Genomic DNA, 22,216 nt, shown 5'->3' with positions numbered 1-22,216 from the left:
AGAGGATGATATCCCTCGGTTCTCTCAGATCAATGATATTTTCGAGAATCTAAATAATTCCATAAAAGAAAATATTAAAGATGATTAAGTTATTCATCTTTAATATGATGTTTGGAAGTGGAATCTCACTATTCAAAATTGGTGGAATATCACATCATGGCTTATCATGACAAAAGTGGGTGACATATCACTATGAACTTTTTGAAAATTGTAACCATGTTATTATTTGCTTTAATAAAGCATTTTACTATTTATATTTTGAGATGAAATCCAGGGTTTCGTGTCCGGCTCTTCTATCTATTTATAGGTTTACTCTGTGTTCTTAGAGGAATACGGCCGAGTTTTCTCCCCTCTATTCCCTTCTTGTAAAAAAACCCTTCTAAAGTATATCAATAAAAAGCTTGAATTTCTGATAAAAACTTTGTAAGTTTATACTGTTTTTATTTACTATTTTTAATTTTAGATATTTTATAGATTAGCCTGAATGACAGGCTAAAGCATTCGTGCTAAATTATTGTCTTACTATGACATCATCTATATTTATTTGTAACTTGGAATTAGAATGAGATAATAAAAGATTTATTTAAATTTTTGTAATCTAATGTAATATAAGAGTCTTTGGTTAGAACATAAGGTAAAAAGATGAACCGAGAAATGATAAACACAAGGTTCGAGTTTATCCAGGAAAAATAAATTCATGTTGTAGCCCTTCAGCCTGCTTAGCCGAGAAATGACGTTTAAGGTGTTTATGGGTGATTTTTATGAATTTATGATTTTATGGCCCTCGGTAAAATCCTCTGTTGTTTATTTTCTTTGGTATATCTTTCGTAAATCCTTTATGTTTTGTAAAAGTTCCAAATAAGAATCTTATATTCATTATTATTCTGAGATTTAAATTTCTCCTTTTCTTACCTCAATCTGAGTTGAAGATGGTATATAAGCTGGAAACCAATAATCTCCATGTGTGCGCAAGCCACTAAGGAAAAATTTGGTAAAACAATGTCAAGTATCAGATTCACTTCTATTCCAAGCCTCATATGATTATAATTTTTAAGAATAAATATACAATTTTTAAAAAAATTAACAAATAAAATAATTTTGAAATGAACCAATTAAATAATTTACAATAGTTCATGTACTAATTTGTCTATTTAAAAAATATTTCTTGTGCCAAAATAGTTTTTACTATATTTTAAAATCATATTCAAACGACTTCCATTTACAATAGTTCATGGATAAACGAATTTACTTGGTCTTTTGTTGAGGTGTATGTTATAACATCACTTTCGCATTGATCAACACCAATGCCCTAATAACACGACTCATATAGATAACACTACCAATATAGATGCTCTAATAAGTTAAATGGTATATATATTTTTAAACGCGATTGAGTATTTTTTTTAACATCAAGTGTATTTATAACATAACTTTCACATTGGTTAACACAATGTCCTAATAACACAAGCGATTAGGGATGTAAATGATCCAAACCAAGTCGAACTGTATTAGGCTTGAGCTTGGCTCGTTTAAGATTAATCAAGCTCAAACTCGAGCTCGAGCTTGATTCGAGCTTTTATCATCTGGTTTGAGTTTGGCTCGTTTAAGATTGATAGAACTCGAGCTCAAGCTCGAGATTTATTCGAACTTTTATCATCAGGCTAGAATTCGACTTGTCTTGAAATTACTATGCTTGTGAAAAGCTCGAGTTCGACTCGTTAAAAGCTTGTTTATCATGTTAATCAAGCCGGGCTCGAGCTTGGTTTATTAATAGCTCGTTTATCATATTTAACAAGCCTGACTTGAGCTCGACTCGTTTTCGAGCTCGTAAAACATACAATTGAGCTCGAATTTGAGCTTGATTCGAGCTTGTTAAAATTAAATATATCTATGAACTAATTTTATATTAGACATAAATGTTTAACTTTTATTAGTACTAATATTTTTATTTGTCAACTCAACAAATGAGTCAAGCTCGAGCTAACGAGCCACCTAAACGAGCCGAGTTCAAGCTCGCAAGCCTATTAACAAACATGTTTGCGAGCTCACGAGCCGAATACGCTTAGGATTGAGCTTGGTTTGATTAAGTTGTCGAGCTCAAAATCGAGCTTGAGCTTGGTTTGATATGATTAACAAACGAACTCAAACAAGCTTTTTATCGAGCCGAGCTCCGAATAGCTCGTGAACGGTTTGGTTTGTTTACATCCCTACAAGCGATATAGATCCTCTAATAAGTGAAGGGATATTTTTTTTTAACCCCGTCAATAGTATTTCAAATAAACTTTATGAATTCATTTTTTAAAAAATAATTTATCATATTTATCTTTCTCCATTTTTTTTAAAAATAATTTATCATATTTATCTTTCTCCATCAATTAATGGTTTTAAATTTCAAATTTCAAATTTCAAATTTCAAATGTCATGAATAGCTTATCAAGTACAAATGAAATAAATGCTTTTCTATACTTGCATGTTGTTTATATTGCCAAACAGACCTTAATCATAGATTTTTGAAAACTGACTGTGTAAATGCCTACGTCATCTCTTTTAGGTCGATTATTCTCTCATAAATTGGATTCCCCGTCCCCAATTTCAAACTTTAGGGCTTCGAAGTGTAGGTCGCCACGATTTTCATCAATCTCTTATTTCTATTCTCGGCGTGCGCGTGAAGTTCTCATGTATTGGTGATTGATCTTGGCAGTCAATGAGTTCGGGTTTTAGCAGGTAAATTTTAAATGTTTTTTTTTTTCGAATTTGTGGAGTCTTTCTTGTTGTGTGCTTCTTAGTATCTTGATTTTGTTGGGAGTTGGTGTAGATCAAATATTGTGTTGGGTATAAAAGGGTTTTACGGATGGGGTTTTTAAGGTTGTTTATGGGGCTGATAAGGGTCTGAGCCCATCGATTTAGTAACGATGATGAATAGCTTTTATTTTGTAAAGAAAATTTGGAATCGGGAGTCGAGGGCATGGCTTATCGACTACGGCTACAAAATTGGTGGATTTGAATTTACTTTACCCTTTTCCGGATCACTAGTTCCTAAAAGTTGCACGGGTGATTTTCTTAATAAGTCAACTTCCTCTCTTTATGGATGGGAATGTGACGGATAGAGATGGACATAGGTGGAGCAGTCATTAGAGAAGTTGAATCAAATTAAGAACATTATAGAATTGGATTAATAATCTCTTTCCCCATTAGCATCTACACCAGTTCCCATCTTTGTATTATCTAAGTGTTGATTTAAATTCACGCTAGACTCCGTCTGAAAAGTTGTGTAGTTGCTTTCAGTTTCTTTTATGCTAATGATTCGTAACGTCCCCACAATTTATTTCCTTGCAGTTACTTGAATGACACAATAACTCGTACTAATTTAGGAAGTGAAAAATGAGAGGGAAATCTACTGGCCATTCACGTTCTAGACCCCGTTTTGGGAGGAAAACATTTAGAAGGTGCATGAATAGCGAGGAATCTGACGAGGATGTTATTCTGATTGATGTTGATTCTGATCACTTTGACAATGTCATGATCATCGATGTTCCCGATTCTTTACCGAAAAAACGGCGAGGTTCAAGCATACTCATGAAAGACAAAAGCGGCCCATTGCAGACTGTAATATACATAGATGATGATGAAGAAAGCCCGGACAAATTTAATTCTTTTGCTGGTGCCTCTTCTTGCAGGAGCTTTAAACCTCCTGAGAAAGACTTCGAAGATGTGGATGCTGAGGAAAACCCATTTATTCAAAAGAATACAACTCCAGTTAGGTTATCAAAATGTAAGCGTACCTATTCGGGGAAAGCTTCTGCTGGAAAAGGATATGGCTTGAATCTTGATTCGGAAAACAATTCATATGCTAACTATCACCCTGATTGTGAGTTAATGGAAGATATTTCTGGAAAGGTTGAAGAGCAGTGGAAAAAGGCGTTCTATAGGAGAAAAAAAGGTATTAAAAATATTCAATCTGGCATTAGAAGTCAGAATGGTGCTTCAAGGAATGATAGTATCCATCAAACTGTCGGGAGAAAAAGTGAGAATGATAATATGGAGGCTCCACATCATTTCGATACAGGAAAATTCAGTAATCAAGACAAAGGTACTTCTCCTCTTAGTGAAGAAGAGGATGCTTATTACAATAGCACCTATGTATCAGTAGGTGGTTCAAGTTATAGAGGCCAACATTCTCCTTCCATCCATACTGAGCCGGAAGATCACAAATATTTTGAATCAGGAAGTTCCAGCTGTCACAATGGGAAAATATTCAAAAAGTCATCATCTTATTCTTCTCATAATGAACAGGCAACTAAGGAAGTGAAAAAAACTAAGTCACGAGTTAATGTGAAATCTGACTATGGCAAAGCTAGTTCAGTTAAAGATGAAGTTGCCATCAGTAAAGGTCAAAATTCTGTTGAAGTTGAAGCTGATATCATTTTTTTCCCGACCCATGAGTTCAGGGAGTCCCATGTTACTGCTACTGGACGTGTTAATGAAATGGAGCATTTGGAATCTTGTGACCCGCATGAATCTGAAAGTCTTGAGAAGACATATAATTTAACATCTGTGAGATCTTCGTATATAAGTTCTACATTACCAGATAAACAAATGAATTGCAGTTGCACTCCTTCAAGTGATGCAGTCGAGTTTCTCTCTGGAGAGTCATCCTGGTTTCATAATTCTTTATTGGGATCAAGAGATGGCATCAAGAAAGGGTGTCATAGGGAAATTAGGCGGACTGTTGATGTTATACCATTATCCGGAAACATAAATTTTCATATTAATGATGCAAAAGTTGGACTGGATGAATCTGTATCAAATAGTAGAGAGGATAAAGATGGCGACTTTCATCCTGAAAATGGACACGCTGTGGATTATGTGGAGAGTTGTATGCTTTGCGAAAGAGAAAAGTTCAAGGAAACTGATGAATACGAAAGAGCTCTGGAGGAAGAATGGGCTTCCCGGCAACAAGCGCTAAAAATCCAGGTTTATATTGTTTCCTGTTTTGTATAAATCATCTTATCTGAACATTGTTCACAGATGTTTTTAGCCTCTTTTTAGTTTCAACTTGTGTTGTGATTCGGTGAATATAGTTTACTTGCCCAATAGAGATAGTTTTGCAGATGCTTTACTCGTTCTTCTTTTGTAGGCTGAAGAAGCTCAACATTTGCACCAGTTGCAGAAGAGAAACAAAGATGAAAATGGACACGCTATGGATTCTGTTGAGAGTTGTATGATTGGTGAACGAGAAAATTTTAAGGAAACCAATGAATACAATAGAGTTATGGAGGAAGAGTGGGTTTTCTGGCAACAAGCGCTAAAAATCCAGGTTTATATTTTTTAACCCCGAATTGAAATGTCATCATTATATCTTACTTGCAGTAGTGGAAGCGTGTACAATTCTTGATTTTACAAAAGATAAAAAATATGAATTCAACGGTAGAGTCACGGTGTCGCTAACTGCTTAGTCAACATTTTCATTTCCCAATTTCCATTTTATTTTGAGTCCTGAAATCCTTTAGTTGAAATTTATAATAATAAATAGAAAGAAAAAGAGGTTAAGTTTTTGGGGACTTAGTGAGGGAATAAATTGGGCTTATATATAGTTAACAAATCAAATGATAATATATCAGTGCAGTAATTCAATATGAGATGATATGTGTCAGTAGTAATATATAATTTTTTAAATATCATGTCAAGTGACATGCAGTGACTGTTTGACTGTTCAGGACTCTGAAGTAAGTAGCATAGGGCCGTAGGCTAAAGAGGTGACTCCCACCAACATTCGGTGTCACACTTTTCTCCATGTACTCAAGTAGAATCCGTACAATCGATTATTTACGAGCCAAGTTGAACTCACATTTCCGAACCGAAGTTACATTGTTCAGATGAACCATATATTAGATTTTAAATATGTTGTTCATTGGACCCACATTTCCTCGCCGAAGCCACGTTGTCCAATGGACTAGTAGTCCTATACATAGACTGTTGTCCAGACTCAATTCATTCAGTTATTCAATCATTAATAGTCGATCGATAACCAATCAAGAACCAATAAATCCAGATATTCAAATATGTAGTACAATATGAATAATAATTTGTGACATGCACATCACGATACAATATGAAAATAAATCAGTAGTTTATAAATTTTACTGTAAATTCCTGGCCAAATATCAAATTCTATCATTGAGAAACATATAGGAAAACCTCACCTTGGTAGCTTACTTTTCACCTTAGTTGTTGATCCCAAGCCAAGATAATTCCAGTAAATATCATTTGAGGGATTTGAAACTGGTTAGGTCCGGTAGCAAGTGTTGGAATCATTTAAAACTCATGTTTGTACAAAACTTGCACCGTGTTAAAACTTTAAAAATTTCTAACAATTAAAATACATGTCCAAAACTTATCAAATTTTCCAAAAATGCCTAAAAAAAGTGCCTAATCATTCGGAAGTCGGAAAACTCATGACTCTTTGGCGCATGGTAGAGCTTCGCGGTCGGAATTTTTACATGAGACGTGTCTTGTTAGAATTTTTACATAAGACACGTCTTGTTATTTCCTACAACTTTCTTATTTAACACTTTTAAAAATTCGGAACGGATCAGTAGCAGAATTTGAAAAACTAGAATTTCATATTTAACACTTTTAAAAATTCGGAACGGATCAGTAGCTAAATTTGAAAAACTAGAATGACTGTCAAGCTCACTTTGGACGACAAAAAACAATATTTCCAGCGACTGTCGAGATGATTGGCTAACGCATGGTCACATTGTAAACTAAGAAACATTTTGAACAACTTTTTAAAACTGAAGGAAAATTCATTTAAAAAGAAGGAAAAATAAGGAGCACAAACTAGTAACGTGCATTGATATTGGAAAATTTACAGAAATTTTCTTCCCGGTTTCAATTGATTTTCGAAATTTTGGTTGATGATCTTGATACACCTTCTCCAAAGTGTTTATGGGTAAAAAAAATGCTGTTTTATAAATTTTCCTGAATTTTTGGAGATGATTTGTTATTTTTCCCTTAATTTCCCTTATTTCTACTTATTTTTCCCAATCTCCTATTTTTCTCTCAATCCCACAAAATTTCACACTTTGATCTGATACAATGCATCCCAAGGTCTATTTATATTAGAAAATGAAGTGGGTGAGAGTATACATGGCCAAGTGTGGCCTAAATTGTAACACATATTTGTTATTAAAATTAATAGATAATAAATACTTTCCATTAATTAATATAATATTTAGACATGAGCTTAGTCTATTTATTTATTTAGTATATTAATTTAATATATATTTTTATGTTGTGATATAGTATACTTTTATATAATTTTTATTCATTTTAGGTCATTTATACTAAGTTTCTAAAATCATTTTTCTCCCAAAATATATTATATACTTTTAATCTATGTTAAAAAAAATCCAATCTTTAATTTATTTATTTTTATCATGATTATTACTAACCTAATAGTTTTACTCTATATTTTTATTGAAATGATCTTTATTCCATTTAAATTTTTCTTAAATTATCTTGTTATTTACTTATATATATATTTATATATTGTTTTTAGTTAATTAAAATTATTTTAAAAGCATGTTTTAATTTTTAGTATTTTATATAAATTTATTTAAATTTTTATATTGCGGATAATAAATTTCATTTTATTTAATTAATGTATTGTTATTATTTTTATTCAACTCTTGTAATTTATTTTTGACTAAACACCTCAAAATTTTTTAGCGTTAATAAATCCTATTTACTTAACATTGTTTGAAGAAGTTTGTCCATTTTTTAATATGACCTTACTTTGTGATTCAGTGAATGTAGTTTTACTATCACAACAGAGATAGTTTTGCAGATAATTACACGTTTTTTTAGGCTGAAGAAGCTCCACACTTTCGCCGGTTGCAGAAGAGAAGAAAAGCTGAAACTATGCGTTTGATGGACATGAAAAGAAGACAAAAGGAACGTATAGAGGAAATGCGAAGTACTCAAAAGAAGGTTTGCGAGATCTTTTTTTTTAAAAAAAAATTCCTTTTTCTTTGTTCACTTAATATATTTTTTGTGTTTTGTGTAGGAGCCAGATTTGTACGGTGAGTCGGTGATGGTATCTTTATATCAATGTTGATTAGTTCACTTTCTTTCTAGGATGAGGAAAAGATGAACTTGAAAGAGGTAATTCGCGCTGAAGTTAGGAAGGAGCTTAATAAACTAGAAATGACATTCCATAATATGTCTTCTCTTTTGCATTCCTTTGGAATACAAATAGAGGGTTGGCCTAATCCATCGCCACAAGAGGTAGTTTACCTTTGTATGGCATGCTCATTAACTTGATTACATTTCTTTCACGTTTCTGAATCCTTGTGCATATGTGGGTGGTGCTGCGTTGGCGTCATGTGTATGCCTTTTCCTGTAACATCATTTTAGTTCCCATCTGATCGAAAGTTTATCCACAAAGTTTGCAATACATACTTTCTTTTCAAATGATAAATTTGTGTTGAAAAAACTTGTGATTTTTTGCATTCTAAAATCAAGTACTTTTTGAATGCTTTATGTGAAAATCTACTTGATTTTGTTTCATTGGAAACTTGAATTACTTTTAAACCAAGTTTCCGAAATGGAGTTTTGCACGCATAGTTTAGTTGATGCTTCCATCAAATAGATTAATCGACGTTCATCAAACTTTTCAGGTACAAACGGCTTACAAAAAAGCTCTGCTTACTTTTCATCCAGATCGAGCCTTGCAATCTGATATCCGTCAGCAAGTCGAGGCTGAGGAAAAATTCAAGATTATCAATCGTTTCAAGGAGAAATATGCATTTGTTTTATGAGACTTCGGTGAGTCTCAGACATGTTTATATATTATAAGTTCCACCAAATTCTTTTGCTTACTGTTCCACGGTAGGAATTAGCGATGTGAGGTTCGATTCGGCTACTTCAGTTAGCCGATTAAGTGCTAACATCTTTTTTGCAGAAGCAGAAAACACTTGTTTTGTTGTAAAAGTTTTTTTTTTTTTTTTATTTCTCCGCTTGCTTTATTTTCTGTCATATTGAATTATTTTAATAAATATTTTCGAAACATAAAACGAGTTAACGTTTTGGAAGTTTCATTGGAAGAGATTTATTTTTTGGGTGTAAATTTCGTATTCTAAGCGGGTTGATCGAGGGATGGTAGTAGTTCATAAATTAAATTTTTTGCTTAATTTTTTTCAAAAGAAAATGTAGGAAAAAAAAATGAAATACGAAATAAGAAAATAATTGAAATTCGGTTATCAAACTTAGTTAAAGAAATTGGGGATAAAAAAAGTATGAAATACGAAATAAGAAAATAAATGAAATTCAGTGTGATGATCAAACTAAGGAATATAAAAACTGTTCGCATTATGCCAATATGAAATGAAATAATTGAACTGAATGTTCATTCAAATGCCGATATTTAATGGTCTATTTGAATTATTATTTGAAATATATTTAAATAATAAAATGAATATAAAAAATATATTGAAGCACTTGACTGGCTAGAAGGTTATTACTTGAGCTCGAAATTTGAAAATATTTGCATTCGATCAATATTTTTAAAATAAACTCGATTCGTTTACTGTCTGGTCTCTTTTTAATATATTTCATTAGAGTTCGAGCTCACCTTATAAACTGACTCACCAATTTAGATTTGACTTGCGAAATTTATTTCTAAGTATGTGTTGTGCCTAAAAAATAATTAAGAAGCCCACAAAAGTTTGGAAGCCATAAGAAAAAGCCCAACATATGAAAGCCCAAGAGATTTGCAATTGGCCCAGGAAAAGCACGATGCGACGAGTCAAAGCCACCACCCAAAATGGAAGATCGTGTAATACATCCTAAACTAATAAGCGGAATGTGACAAAAAGTAAGGAAAAGAATCAGAAGAGGGAACGACAAAAATCAAAATCGGTCCGGGCACCTTTGAGGGTGCTTCAAACACAGTAAATCAATGAGCTGCAATAGCTCATGTTCTAAGAATGAAATCACCGACGAGTTAAATCGAGTTTGGTTACAAATAAAGGGAAAAATACTCGAAGTAATCATTCAATAAGAAAACTGATCGGTTTTATATATTGTGCTACTGAATAACTGAAAATTACATGGGATCAGTTCAGGCTTATATCAGTTCATTTATGGACAGAACTAAACTGATATCAGCTGAACTAATCAAATCAGTTAATAAAAAAAAACAAGCAGTTAAACAGAAATAACACAAGATATGTTTATGGATGTTCGGAGACTTCAACTGCTCCTACATCACATCTTTGACCATCTCGGGTAGGTTCCACTAGAAGACTTTGATTTATACAACACTTTGTATAAACCCACTCAACTTAGGACTTACCCTACTGCCTAACTGAATTCCTAGCCTAGACTGAAGGCAGCACCTTCCAGCCAACACTTGTTTAACATCTATGTGTCAAAAACTACATACACAAGTTTAATGTCTTTGTGCAAAACTCACTCAACTGATTCTATAAGCTCTACTCTTTGATATATGTGAGTGATTGTGTGTGCGTGTGTGAGAATTGAACAATTAATATAACACGAAAGTGTTCTCACACACTGAAGGATTTTGCCTTCTAATCTAAGCTGATAAACATGTTGAAGTGTTCCCTCAAATCTGGACCGAATGCTTCTGATAAGCTGATAAAACTTTTCATCATGCCCTTTCTTTTTCTCTCTGTGTATTGTTGAAAGGATCGGTTAGAAGGTGACAATTGTTTAGAAGGGGGAGTGTGTTGAATAAACACTCACGGATAATATATATATTTCGAAGATTGGGTTCAATTTAGCTACAAACTGATACGCGATATCTCGTCAGTCGATAACAATCAGTTTAACTGACAAAAGAACAGTTGCTGAAGTAAACTGACTGAGAGAGAGAATAACTGACTGAAAATAATAACTGAAATAAAATGCACACGGTTTGTTTCTGGATGTTCGGAGAATAGAATAACTCTTACGTCACCCCTTCTATCACGAAGATATGATATCCACTAAAAGACTTTGATCGAATACAAGAGTTGTACAAAACTGAAACTTTTAGTTCACAAAAACTTACAGTGTGTGACTGAATTTAACACAACTGAATGAATCTATCAAAGATTTCAAAGTGCTGACAAGCTCGTAAATGTAGCCTTGATTACTACTGATAAATCTGATAAGAGTGAGCTTTTAATATTTGAATACAAGTAGTGATTTTAGCAGCGTAACAAGAAGTTTGAATAGAATAGTTGTTCGTTCTTGATTCTATCTTTCAGCTGCCCTCTTCACCTATTTATAGGCTTATCTTCCAACGGTAAAAATAAATATAATTTGAATCCATATATCCGTTGATTGCCACGTCAATATTCTTTGACATTCGTACACTGTATTTTCTGAAATGCGGCGTTCCACTCCGAGTCGCAGTCTGCTTTGTACTATTGTCGGTTGAATGTCCTTTTCAACTGATGACGTGTTGGAATAGCTTGTGTGCTCTCGACTGAATATTTCGACTGATTGGTTTACGACTGATCAGTCAGTTGATCAGTTTCGATCAACTGATCAGTTTCCAACTGATCCATCAGTTGTAAATTCAGTTTAGCTGGTATCAGTTTCCTTTAATATTATTCACATTAATCTTCAGTTAGGCATGATAGTTGATTTGCGAAGCCTGGTTACTTGATCAGCTAGTCTAATAAATTCGATGGTTATTTTGTCAAATCAGTTAAATTTAGTTTCCAACAATTTCCCCCTTTTTGGTGATTGACAAAACTTGGAATTTAATAAACTGATCAGCTGAAGTAAAGAGAATAGTTTAAAACATTGTAAATAACATAATTTTTCTAGTGTACAGATTCGTACAAATAAAACAAATATCCTTCAACTGATAACTGACAACAGTTGTTCTTCAGTTCTGATCCTCTCTTATTCCTTCATCAACCTAGCTGCTTCCCCCCTTTTTGTCAAGAACATCCACTTTTTGAGATAAAATCCTGACATCAGCTGCAATATCTTTGACAGCAGACAATACAGTGGTTTGCAGCAAGTCGATTTTCTTTGAAACAGATGTCTCCATATATTCTACTCGTTTGCTGATTGAGCCTTGACTTAGGGAGAGACTCTCAGCTAAGCCTCTGTTCTTTTTAAGTTCATCGATCGTAAAGGAGATAGAGGTCACAACAGTTTGAATTGACTTCAGTTTCGCTGAATTGAATTCACTTGAGGAGTTCAGCTTAAGAGAGTGAGCAAGTTGAGTGTTTTGAATTTCCTTGATTTCTTTCATTATCTTTGACATGTTGTTTTGAATGTCCTGAATCTCTTCAAGTACTAAGTCCATTTCTGATGATGAATGAGGAGAAACAGGTCCAGATGACCCTGGTTCTTGTTCCTTGGTAGAATGATCAAAGACCACCAAAGTCATGTCAGAAACTTCTGTTTCAGCATGTATCAGCTCTTGTAGATTCTGAGGAGGAGAAAAGATAGTAGGAGGATCCAATGAGGAAGATGGTTCTTCAGTTTGTTGAAATCTTCAGTTCGTTGAACTATTAGTACTTCAGTTTGCATATTTTCAGTTGAAGCTGAGTTCAGTTGAGCATCGTCTGTAGAACTAAGAACTGCCTGTTCAATCACAACAACCGACTGAACTGGTTCACTAAATGCTTCAAAATTAGCCATTTCGGCTTGTTCTTCAGTATCTTCAATTTGAACATCAGCTGGTTTTTTAGTTGATGCAACATCTTCAGCTGTTCTGACTGTGTCAAGCTGAATGTCTGTCGTAACTGACTTGATGACCTCATCTAGATTTGCCAATGTCAATTCAGCTTCAGAGTAAAGCTGTGGATTATCAGTAAGAGGTGCAATGGTGATGTTGGAGCAACTAAAGTTGAAGGAACATTTGCTTTTTGAGAAGAAGTGGCAATGTCCTGAGGAGATTCTGGAACTGAATCTTCAGTTGAGAAATCTTGAGTGGCTGCTGGGATGATCAACTCTTGATCCATTTCCCAATGTTTGATCTCCGTTTGTAGTCTGATAAGATCCGTTTCCAGTTGAGCATACACTGCTTTATCATTGAATACGATTGGACTGGTCGGATCAAAGTATTGCCACAGCTTAGCAACTAACTTCTGTAGTCTCTGTACTCTCATAAGATCGAAGAAATACTTCTTCCTTTCAAGAACTTGTGTAATGGTCGATGCCTTTACTGTCTTCATCACCACTTTTTCAATATCAATAAACCTCATCAGTTTGGATTTCTTCTGAAGTTCTTTGGCAAATACATGAGTCCTGAATCTGACCCATTTATCAAAAATTTTGAGCTTCTCTGTTGAAAATTCATTAATCTCCTGCCAAATGAGATCAATGGGCGTCTGTATAGAATTTATAGGCTTGGGCTTTTCTTGCATCTTTGCCCTGCTCTTTGGATCAATCAGGATATGTGGAATGATCAATCCTCAAATAGTTGAATCGATACCTTCTCTGATCACTAATCTTTTTGGTTTGGCAAAAGTTAAAGAACTATATCCGGAGATTTTGATCAGTGGAGCCGTAACTCCAACAAGCTTCTTCTTGTCACTAGATTCAGTGACTTTCTTCTGTGGCAGAATCTTGGATAGAGGTAACTGATCCTCGGTTGAGGGTTCAGTTGGGATTGCTGTCAAAGGGATAGCCTTGAGGGGCTGTTGAGTTTCTGATACTGTCACCCTATCAGTTGGGATAGTGGCAACTATTGCAGTAGGCTTGGTCTTCAAAGTCCGTGGTTTTTTGATGATCTTTGGAGATGGATACTTCTCAGAGTAAGATTCTGTTACAATCACTTGCATTTGATTGTCTTTTTCTGAACATCTTTCTTCTTTCGGACTGATTTGGGAGCTTATTCAGTCCCAATCTCCTTCTTGATCTTCAAGAATTGTTCAGGAGACATTTCCAACTTTGATTTTGGTGGCTGAACGTTTTTGGCATTGAAGATTTTCAGTTTTGATGATCTTTCTGAATCATCAGCCACAAGTCCTTTGACTTTCATCAAATAACTCAGCTGCACTACGAATCCTTTGGACTTCTTGGTAGATTGAAACATATTCCTCAAGATATTGAAGATAAGGTGCTTCCAGTTCAGTCTTCGACCAGCCATAATAATAGTAATGGCCTGAAATTTCTCCAAGGTTAGTGCAGCAAATGATCCTGCCTTCGCTAATAGCCCCTTGGATACAATATCAGTCAGAAACTGAACTTCTGGCTTCAGTTCCTTCTTTGGATCGGAAACTTTGATTTTCCGTCCATCAGCAGAAAGTAGAGTTTGCATCTCTTCGACATCAGATGCTTTTACTTCAGCAAGGTTTGCTAGCCAATCAGAAGGCAATAAGAACAGTTCTCTAAAAGATTCTTCAGAAATGATCAACAACTGACCATTGATAGTAGTGATGACGTTTCCATCAGAATTGACATACCCATTTGAGTAGAAATAATGAAGTTCCTTCGGGTAGATTTCCTGAGATGATTGTTCCAGAAATGTCCTCAAAACAGCTGCTTCCAATTTCAGAAATACGTTCTTGATATCTGCCTCGTTTGGGGCTGGAATTTGATTTGCCATTTCTGAGAATACAAAAACCTAAAAGTTTGCAAGATATAAGCTCTGAGTATGAATTTGCTCTGAAAATTGGTATTCGCGTAAGGAATAACTGAATTGGGGCGGGAAAGGTACATATGTAGGTGACTGTTCAATTTATGGACGTGTGTCAGTCCACGAGAAATTTGAATTAAAAACGTGTGAACGTGTGCTGCAAGCGTGTACAATTTCAAATGGTTCAAAGGAGGCCACGTTTTAAAGATGCTATTTAGCAATTAAAAAAACAGTCACATCACTTGATTTGGAATATAATGTGGTTAATTAGTTAATTTATGTGAGAAGATTAGTAAAATAATCAGCTGAACAATCAGTTGTGAAACTGTGTCTTTTCAGTTGAGGATTTACTAACTGCCGTCTTCTCAGTTAACCTTTTAAAACAAATATTCCCCCTTAATAAATGCATATATAAATTACGAGAATTTAAGCAAGATATAAAATGACTAATTAAAGTAAATATGATGCTTAGTAGGTTAATCGTCTGCCGTAATGATTTTGTCCCTTCAACTTCTTTGACCCTGGGCTATAAATAAGAATAGCTCGGTTAGTCTCAATCATATTAGCAAATAATTATCCAAAAACTATAATGGTAGGTGCAAGTAGCTCGAAGACTCCTGATATGGCCGAAGCATTTGGACTCAGCTTTGGAGAAAAGAAAGACTGCTATGGAAGATGTGTTGGAAACAAAATTACGGCGTTTGACAAATTGCCAACTGATTATGCGAACCAACTGTATCTAGTAAACTGAACTCAGCAACTGAATATAGCAAACTGATCTACGCAACTGAAACGCACCTCAGTTATTCTCCTCACCATCTAATTACCCAGCAGCTGATTAATTCAGCCGAACACATCATTATCAACCGACAGATAGTACCACTACAGTCTGCAACTATTAGTGGGACGCAGCATTTCAGAGGTCACAGAGTACGGTTGTCAGAAGAATAACGACGCGGCATATCAACAGATATAATATTCAAACAACAGTTAATGTTACCGTTGAAACGAATGCTTATAAATAGTTGAAGAGAGCAGCTGAGAAGCAATGCAAACAAAAACATAATTCGAATCTCTTTGAAGCTTGCTGTTACGCTGCAAAATTCTTTACTTGCATTCAAATATCGAAAGCTCTCGCTTACTTGTTATATCAGTAGCATTCAGGCTATACATTTGAGCTTGCTAGCACTTTGTAATATCTGCTAATTCGTTAAGTTGTGCTAAAATCAGTCAAGGACCGTAAAAGCATTTTGTAACTAAGAGTTTCAGCTTTGGCAGTGATAAGTCCAAACTGAAGTGGGTCAGTACAAGTCTTGTATTTGATCAAAGTCTTTTAGTGGATATCCTATCTTCGTGATAGAAGGGGTGACGTAGGAGTTATTCAAGTCTCCGAACATCCAGAAACAATTGTGTTCTTTTACTTCAGTTATTATATTTCAGTTAGATATTCTATCTTTCAGTCAGTTCATATTCCGCAAATGTTTTCTTCAGTTTAACTGATTGTCATTGACTGATGCGATACCTAGAGTCAGTTTGTAACAGAACTGAATCCAAATCTTCGAAGAGAATATAAAATTCGTGAAATGTTTATTCAACCCCTCCTTCTAAACACTTTTTATCCGTTTAACCGGTCCTTTCAAGTGGTATCAGAGCAGTTATATCTCTTCTAAGAATATCTTACTCAAACTGTTCAGTATGTCTTCTTTTAACAAGATCCCGATGTTTTCTAGAGAGGACTTTGATGACTGGAAAATAAGAATGCAGGCTCACTTATCTGCACAAGATGATGATATGTGGTACGTCATAACTGACGGACCCATGAAGATTTTGAAAGCCAACACAGCTGTTGCCATTACTGATGGGGCAACTCATCGTATAGAAAAGCCCAGAAAAGAATACACGACAGAGGATAAAAGAAAAGTCAATTTGGATAATGTGGCAAAGGACATACTATACAAGACGCTGGATAAAGTAAACTTCAGCAAAATCAAAATGTGCAAAACAACCAAAGAGATTTGGGAGAAGCTGTTCCAGCTTTGCGAAGGGAACGAACAAACCAAAGAAAAAAAATTTCTGTTGCTGTTCAGAAGTTTGACAATATCAAAATGAGAGTTGGAGAAACGATGCATGAATATGATGAAAGAACCAGCTGCATCATCAATGAATTAAATGCACTTGGAAAGTGTATACAAACAAAGAAGTTGCATTGAAGGTAATCAGAAGTCTTCCCAAGGAGTGGGACGTGAAGACTATGGCAATGAGGGAATCCAAGGATCTGAACAAAGTTGAGCTTCATGATCTATTTGCTGATTTGAAAGCTTACGAGTTTGAGCTGCTGCAAACTCGAGAAAGAGAATCTTCTACTCCAACAACCACGACTACCTTAGCTGCTGTTAGAACAGAACCAACTGGTTCAGTTGAAAAAGCTGCTGATCAACTAAGCAATGATGCCATGTCATTGTTCATCAAAAAGTTCGGAAGATTTATGAGGAAAAATCAGGGAAATTTTCAGAATAAATATCAAAGAAGCAATTCCAAGGAAGAATCAAATGCTTGCACAGCTGTGGCAAACCAGGTCACTTCATTGCTGACTGTACCAAACCAAAGAAAGACAGTCAAGGCTCAACTGAAAGAAGAAAGAAACCATATGAGCACAAAAAAAGATCCAAGGATGATAAGAAGTTCTCTAGGAAGAAGCATGAAGTGCTCTTGGCTGAAGAGAGCGAATCAAAATAGGCAGAAACTGACAGCGAGGGGTCAGAACCAGAAACTTCATGCAGTTCCAGTGACAGTGAAGAGGAAGTGAAATGTTTGATGGCTGGTGACACAGAACTGGAGTCCAGCAGTCAACAGGTATTTGATTTTAACTCAACTGATTTTACCAGAGAAGAACTTATTTCAACTCTGCATGATATGGTTAGTGAGTATCACAAGCTTGCCTTATCATTTGAAAAGGCCAGAGCAAAGAAAACTGATCCGATAGACAATAAGACTAAAACTAATGAATCAGTTGATATGTTGAGTCTGAAAAATGAGATTGCTGAACTCATTACTGAAAGAAGCAAGGATCAATTAATGATTCAAAAGTTAATGCTTGAGAATTCAAAGCAAACTGAGCTTATTCAGGCTTGGAACAAATCATCTGTTGCATTGACTGATATACAGAACTCACAAAAATCAGTTACTGATAAAACTGGTTCAGGGTTCAGTAACCAAGATGAAATGTCTCCCAAAGATACTCGACCAAAACTGAATATGGATAAAGGGAAATACATTCACTTTGTCAAATCAGTTATGGTACAAGAACAACCGAAACCAAGTAAACTGGTTGAACAACCAACTGAAAGTATGAACAAGGGCAAAAGATGTGGTATTGGTTATAGCCCAAAAGTGGTAACTGATTCACGTAGTCAGCCACCAAAAAGCTTTAGCAAAAATTATTCAAATGACTACTCCAATTACTATAACAGGAAGCCAGTTCAGAAAAGATACTGGCTGAACAATCAGTTGAAAAAGGGCAAATCACATGTTGTATCTTCTGTACACTATAAACCAAGCACACACAGATCGGGAAAGACCATCTGGAATAGAGCAACTGGACGGTCAGTTAAACTGATCCAAGTCTGGATTCCTAAAGGACTAATCAATTTTGGACCCAAATAGAAAAGGGTACCAGAATATTATCTTGTGTGTGATTGCAGGTAACAGGTACAATCATTGAATCAATATGGTACTTGGATAGTGGATGCTCACGACACATGACATGAGAGTTAAACTTGTTATCTCAACTGGTTAAGTACACTGGACCAAACATCAGTTTTGAAGATAATTCCAAAGGTAAAACTGTGGGTAAGGGTAAGCTTATCCATGGTAACTTTATCATTAATGATGTTTTATTAGTTGAGAATCTCAAGTATAATCTGATTAGCATCAGCCAATTATGCGATAATGGATTCTCAGTTCAGTTTGACAAACATTCTTGTTCAGTCAAATGCTCAACGAATGAGGTCATCCTAACTGGAAAACGGTGTGGAAATACTTACAAAGTCAGTTGGAATGATCAATCTTATGCACCATTATGTATAGTTGCTTCAAAATTTTCTCAAAACTGGTTGTGGCATAAGAGATTAAACCACCTGAATTTTAAATCTATTGCATATCCGAGTAACCACGATCTTGTCACTGGTTTGCCCAAATTGGATTTTATCAAAGACAAAATTTGTCCAGCATGTCAGTTTGGTAAACAAGTAAAATCTTCTTTTAAAAACAAATGCCGTAAATCCTCTTCCCGATGCTTAGAGCTGTTGCACATGGATCTATTTGGTCCAATACCGGTCATGAGCTTAGGGGGAATGAAATACACCTTGGTTGTTGTAGACGATTTTTCAAGATTTACGGGTTATTTTTCTCAAAACAAAAGACCAAACTGCTGCACAACTGATCAATCTTTTCAAAAGATTATTAAATGAAAAATCAGTTGGTATTGATAGAATCAGATCCATTCGAGGAACTGAATTCATCAATCAAATTCTTTCAAATTTTTTAGAAAATACTGGAATTAAGCATGAGCTCTCAGCAGCTAGAACTCCTCAGCAAAATGGTGTAGCGGAGAGGAGAAATCGAACTCTTAAAGAAGCTGCTAGAACAATGCTTGATGATTCTGGTATCTCTCAAAGATTTTGGGCAGAGGCAGTAAACACTGCGTGTTATACTTAGAACATATCAATGATTAATAAGAATCATATGAAAACACCTTATGAGATCTGGTATGGAAGAAAAAGTGTGGTTTCATACTTCAAAATATTCGGCTGCAGATGTTTCATTCTTAACAATGGCAAAAATTATTTAAAAAATTTTGATGCAAAATCTGCAGAGGGAATATTTCTTGGATATCCCTCGGTGAGCAAAGCTTATAGAGTTTAAAAACTCTTTGAATGTTGAAGAATCTATTCATGTTGTTTTTGAAGAAACTGTACTAACTGATAAGCCAACTGATCCAGTTGAGCTAGTGGATAGATTTACAGATATCAGTTTGGAGGATGATGATGAAGAAGACAATCATATCAATCAAAACAACCTCCAAACACCTGAACCAGAAGTATTAGATCAACCAGCTGAACCAGAAGCTGTTTCTAATGACCAGTTGATAGAGCAATCAAATGATATTTAGTCACCAACTGAAACTGCTTCAACTAACATTGAAAACATTCAGTTGCCCACAGAAGCAGTTGCTGACTTAGAAGCAATTAACGCTGAACTCAGATGGAAGAAATCACATCCTCCAGAATTAGTGATAGGTAATCCATATGATCCGGTGAGAACAACAAATCAGATGCTTAATCTATTTATTCACTCAGCTTTTGTATCTCAACTGGAACCAAAGAAAGCTGATGAAGCTCTTGCTGATCCAAACTTGATAAATGCAATGCAAAAAGAGCTAAATCAGTTTATCCATAACAAAGTCGGGAACGTAGTTCCAAGACCAGTTTCAAAAAATGTTATAGGTACAAAATTGGTTTTCAGGAACAAATTGAACGAAGATGGTATAGTTGTGCGCAACAAAGCAAGGCTAGTAGTACAGGGTTATAGGCAAGAAGAAGGAATTGACTACGATGAGACATATGCACCAGTTGCAAGACTCGAGGCAATCAGAATATTTCTTGCCTATGCTTCATTCAAAAACTTCAAAGTCTACCAGATGGATGTAAAAAGTGCATTTCTGAATGGACAGTTGCAGGAAGAAGTCTATGTTGAACAACCTCCAGGTTTTATCAATCATCACCTTCCTGATCATGTCTATCATTTGAACAAAGCCTTATATGGTGTTAAACAAGCTCCAAGAGCTTGGTATGACACTCTTTCAAAATTTCTAACTGATCACGATTTTTCTGTTGGATCAATTGACAAGACTTTGTTCAAATTCTCCAAGAATGATCATATCCTACTCGTTCAAATTTATGTTGATGACATCATTTTTGGGTCAACTAACCCCAAATTATGCGAGAAATTTGCTAAGTTGATGCAGGAGAAATTTGAAATGAGCATGATGGGTGAACTGACATTCTTTCTTGGATTACAAGTGAAGCAACTGGAGTCGGGTACTTTCATTAGTCAAACTAAATACACAAAGGAATTACTGAAGAAGTTCGGCATGGAATCATGTTCAGCTGCAAATACTCCCATGAGTTCATCAATAAAACTGGACATAGATCAAGGGGAAATATCAGTTGAGACGACGCTTTACAGAGGTTTAATAGGTTCATTATTGTACCTAACTGCTAGTCGTCCAGATATTGTATTTTCTGTTTGCATGTGTGATAGATTTCAGGCAAATCCTATGCATTCACATTTACAGCTGCCAAGCGTATTCTAAAATATTTAAAAGGACACAAAATGTTGGGTCATGGTATTCTAAAGATTCATCTTTCAATTTAGTTGGATATCCAGATGCAGATTATGCAGGATATAAGCTTGTTCGTAAAAGTACAAGTGGATCATGTCAGTTTCTAGGAGACGGACTGATATCTTGGTTCAGCAAGAAGCAAACATCCATAACAACTTCCACAACTGAGGCAGAATACCTTGCAGCTGGAAGCTACTTTGCTCAACTGCTCTAGGTTCAGCAACAACTGAGAGATTTTGGAATTGACGCAAAAGAATCACCCATATTTTGTGACAATACAAGCACGATTGCTATTACCTACAATCCAGTTCTTCACTCCAGGACCAAGCACATAGATGTCAGGCATCACTTCATCAGAGATCATTCTTTGAAGAAGGACATCAGACTGGAATATGTTTCAACTGATCAGCAAGCAGCTGATATCTTCACCAAACCATTGGCTGAGACTATGTTTTCTCATTTTCGAAATATACTTGGATTAATTGATTTATCATAATTTTTATCAGTTAATTTTTATCGATTAATCCTTATCAGTAATCTTGCTTATGAATTATTTGTCAATTGATGAAATTAAAAACACATACAGGAAAATAAAAGACAGAGATAAATTGAAATGACATTTTATTCATCTGAAGAAATTATCATGGATTACAGTATACAATTATTCTTGAACAAAAACTCTCCACTTTCTCATCAATTGAGTTAAATCTCCGGTGGAAGTCTTATGGAAGTTGTCAGACTCAACCATAAGCTCTAGGATTCTCTTCGCTTTATAGAGCATCAGCTGATAATCTCTGTCATACTCAAATATATTCTTCGTGTGTGCCACGTGCAGGCGCTCCCGGTATTTCTCCAGTTTCTCCACCCGGACGGGAGTGGTAGCCATCTCATTCTCCCAAAGTAACTGGAGTTCTTGTAAATCCTCCCAGTAGCAAAGGATTTGATGAAAGACTTCATCTTCTATTGTCTCTTTCCTTTTATCAAGTGCAGTTCGCATAAATTCTTCATCCATATCCGGAGCCTTTGAACTGCTTGCATCTGCCATTTTAGCTGTTGAATTTCTTTTTGCTGATATATTTGCAACTAACTGTTCTACTCTTATTTATAGACCAGGACAAGGAAGATGAAAGGACAATGTCATTACAGCAGACGATAACACTACTAAGCATCAGGATAATTTTAATTCTCGTAATTTT

General features: G+C 35.1%; 1 protein-coding gene across 6 annotated transcripts; it reads left to right on the top strand.

Annotated features, from left to right (window-relative positions):
- Positions 1-2,520: 2,520 nt before the first annotated feature.
- LOC140819855 (uncharacterized) lies at positions 2,521-9,039 on the top strand. 6 transcript variants are annotated; one of them, XM_073180098.1, is made up of 6 exons: positions 2,522-2,724; positions 3,372-4,974; positions 5,138-5,317; positions 7,873-7,995; positions 8,143-8,292; positions 8,685-9,037. In XM_073180098.1, exons 2-6 carry the CDS (start codon positions 3,382-3,384, stop codon positions 8,823-8,825), a joined length of 2,187 nt encoding a protein of 728 aa, XP_073036199.1. In that variant the 5' UTR covers positions 2,522-2,724; positions 3,372-3,381; the 3' UTR covers positions 8,826-9,037. The 6 variants fall into 6 exon arrangements, 4 of the variants coding, with proteins under 4 accessions (XP_073036200.1, XP_073036201.1, XP_073036199.1 ...); XM_073180097.1 differs by having other exon boundaries at positions 2,523-2,724; positions 3,337-4,974; XR_012115298.1 differs by lacking the exon at positions 8,685-9,037 and having other exon boundaries at positions 2,521-2,724; positions 3,337-4,974; positions 7,853-7,995; positions 8,143-8,295.
- The last annotated feature ends 13,177 nt before the right edge of the window (positions 9,040-22,216 follow it).

This window comes from Primulina eburnea, chromosome 18 (assembly GCF_022965805.1).
Source record: "Primulina eburnea isolate SZY01 chromosome 18, ASM2296580v1, whole genome shotgun sequence".
Lineage (NCBI taxonomy): Eukaryota > Viridiplantae > Streptophyta > Magnoliopsida > Lamiales > Gesneriaceae > Primulina > Primulina eburnea.
This window is presented reverse-complemented; position numbering and strand designations above follow the sequence as displayed.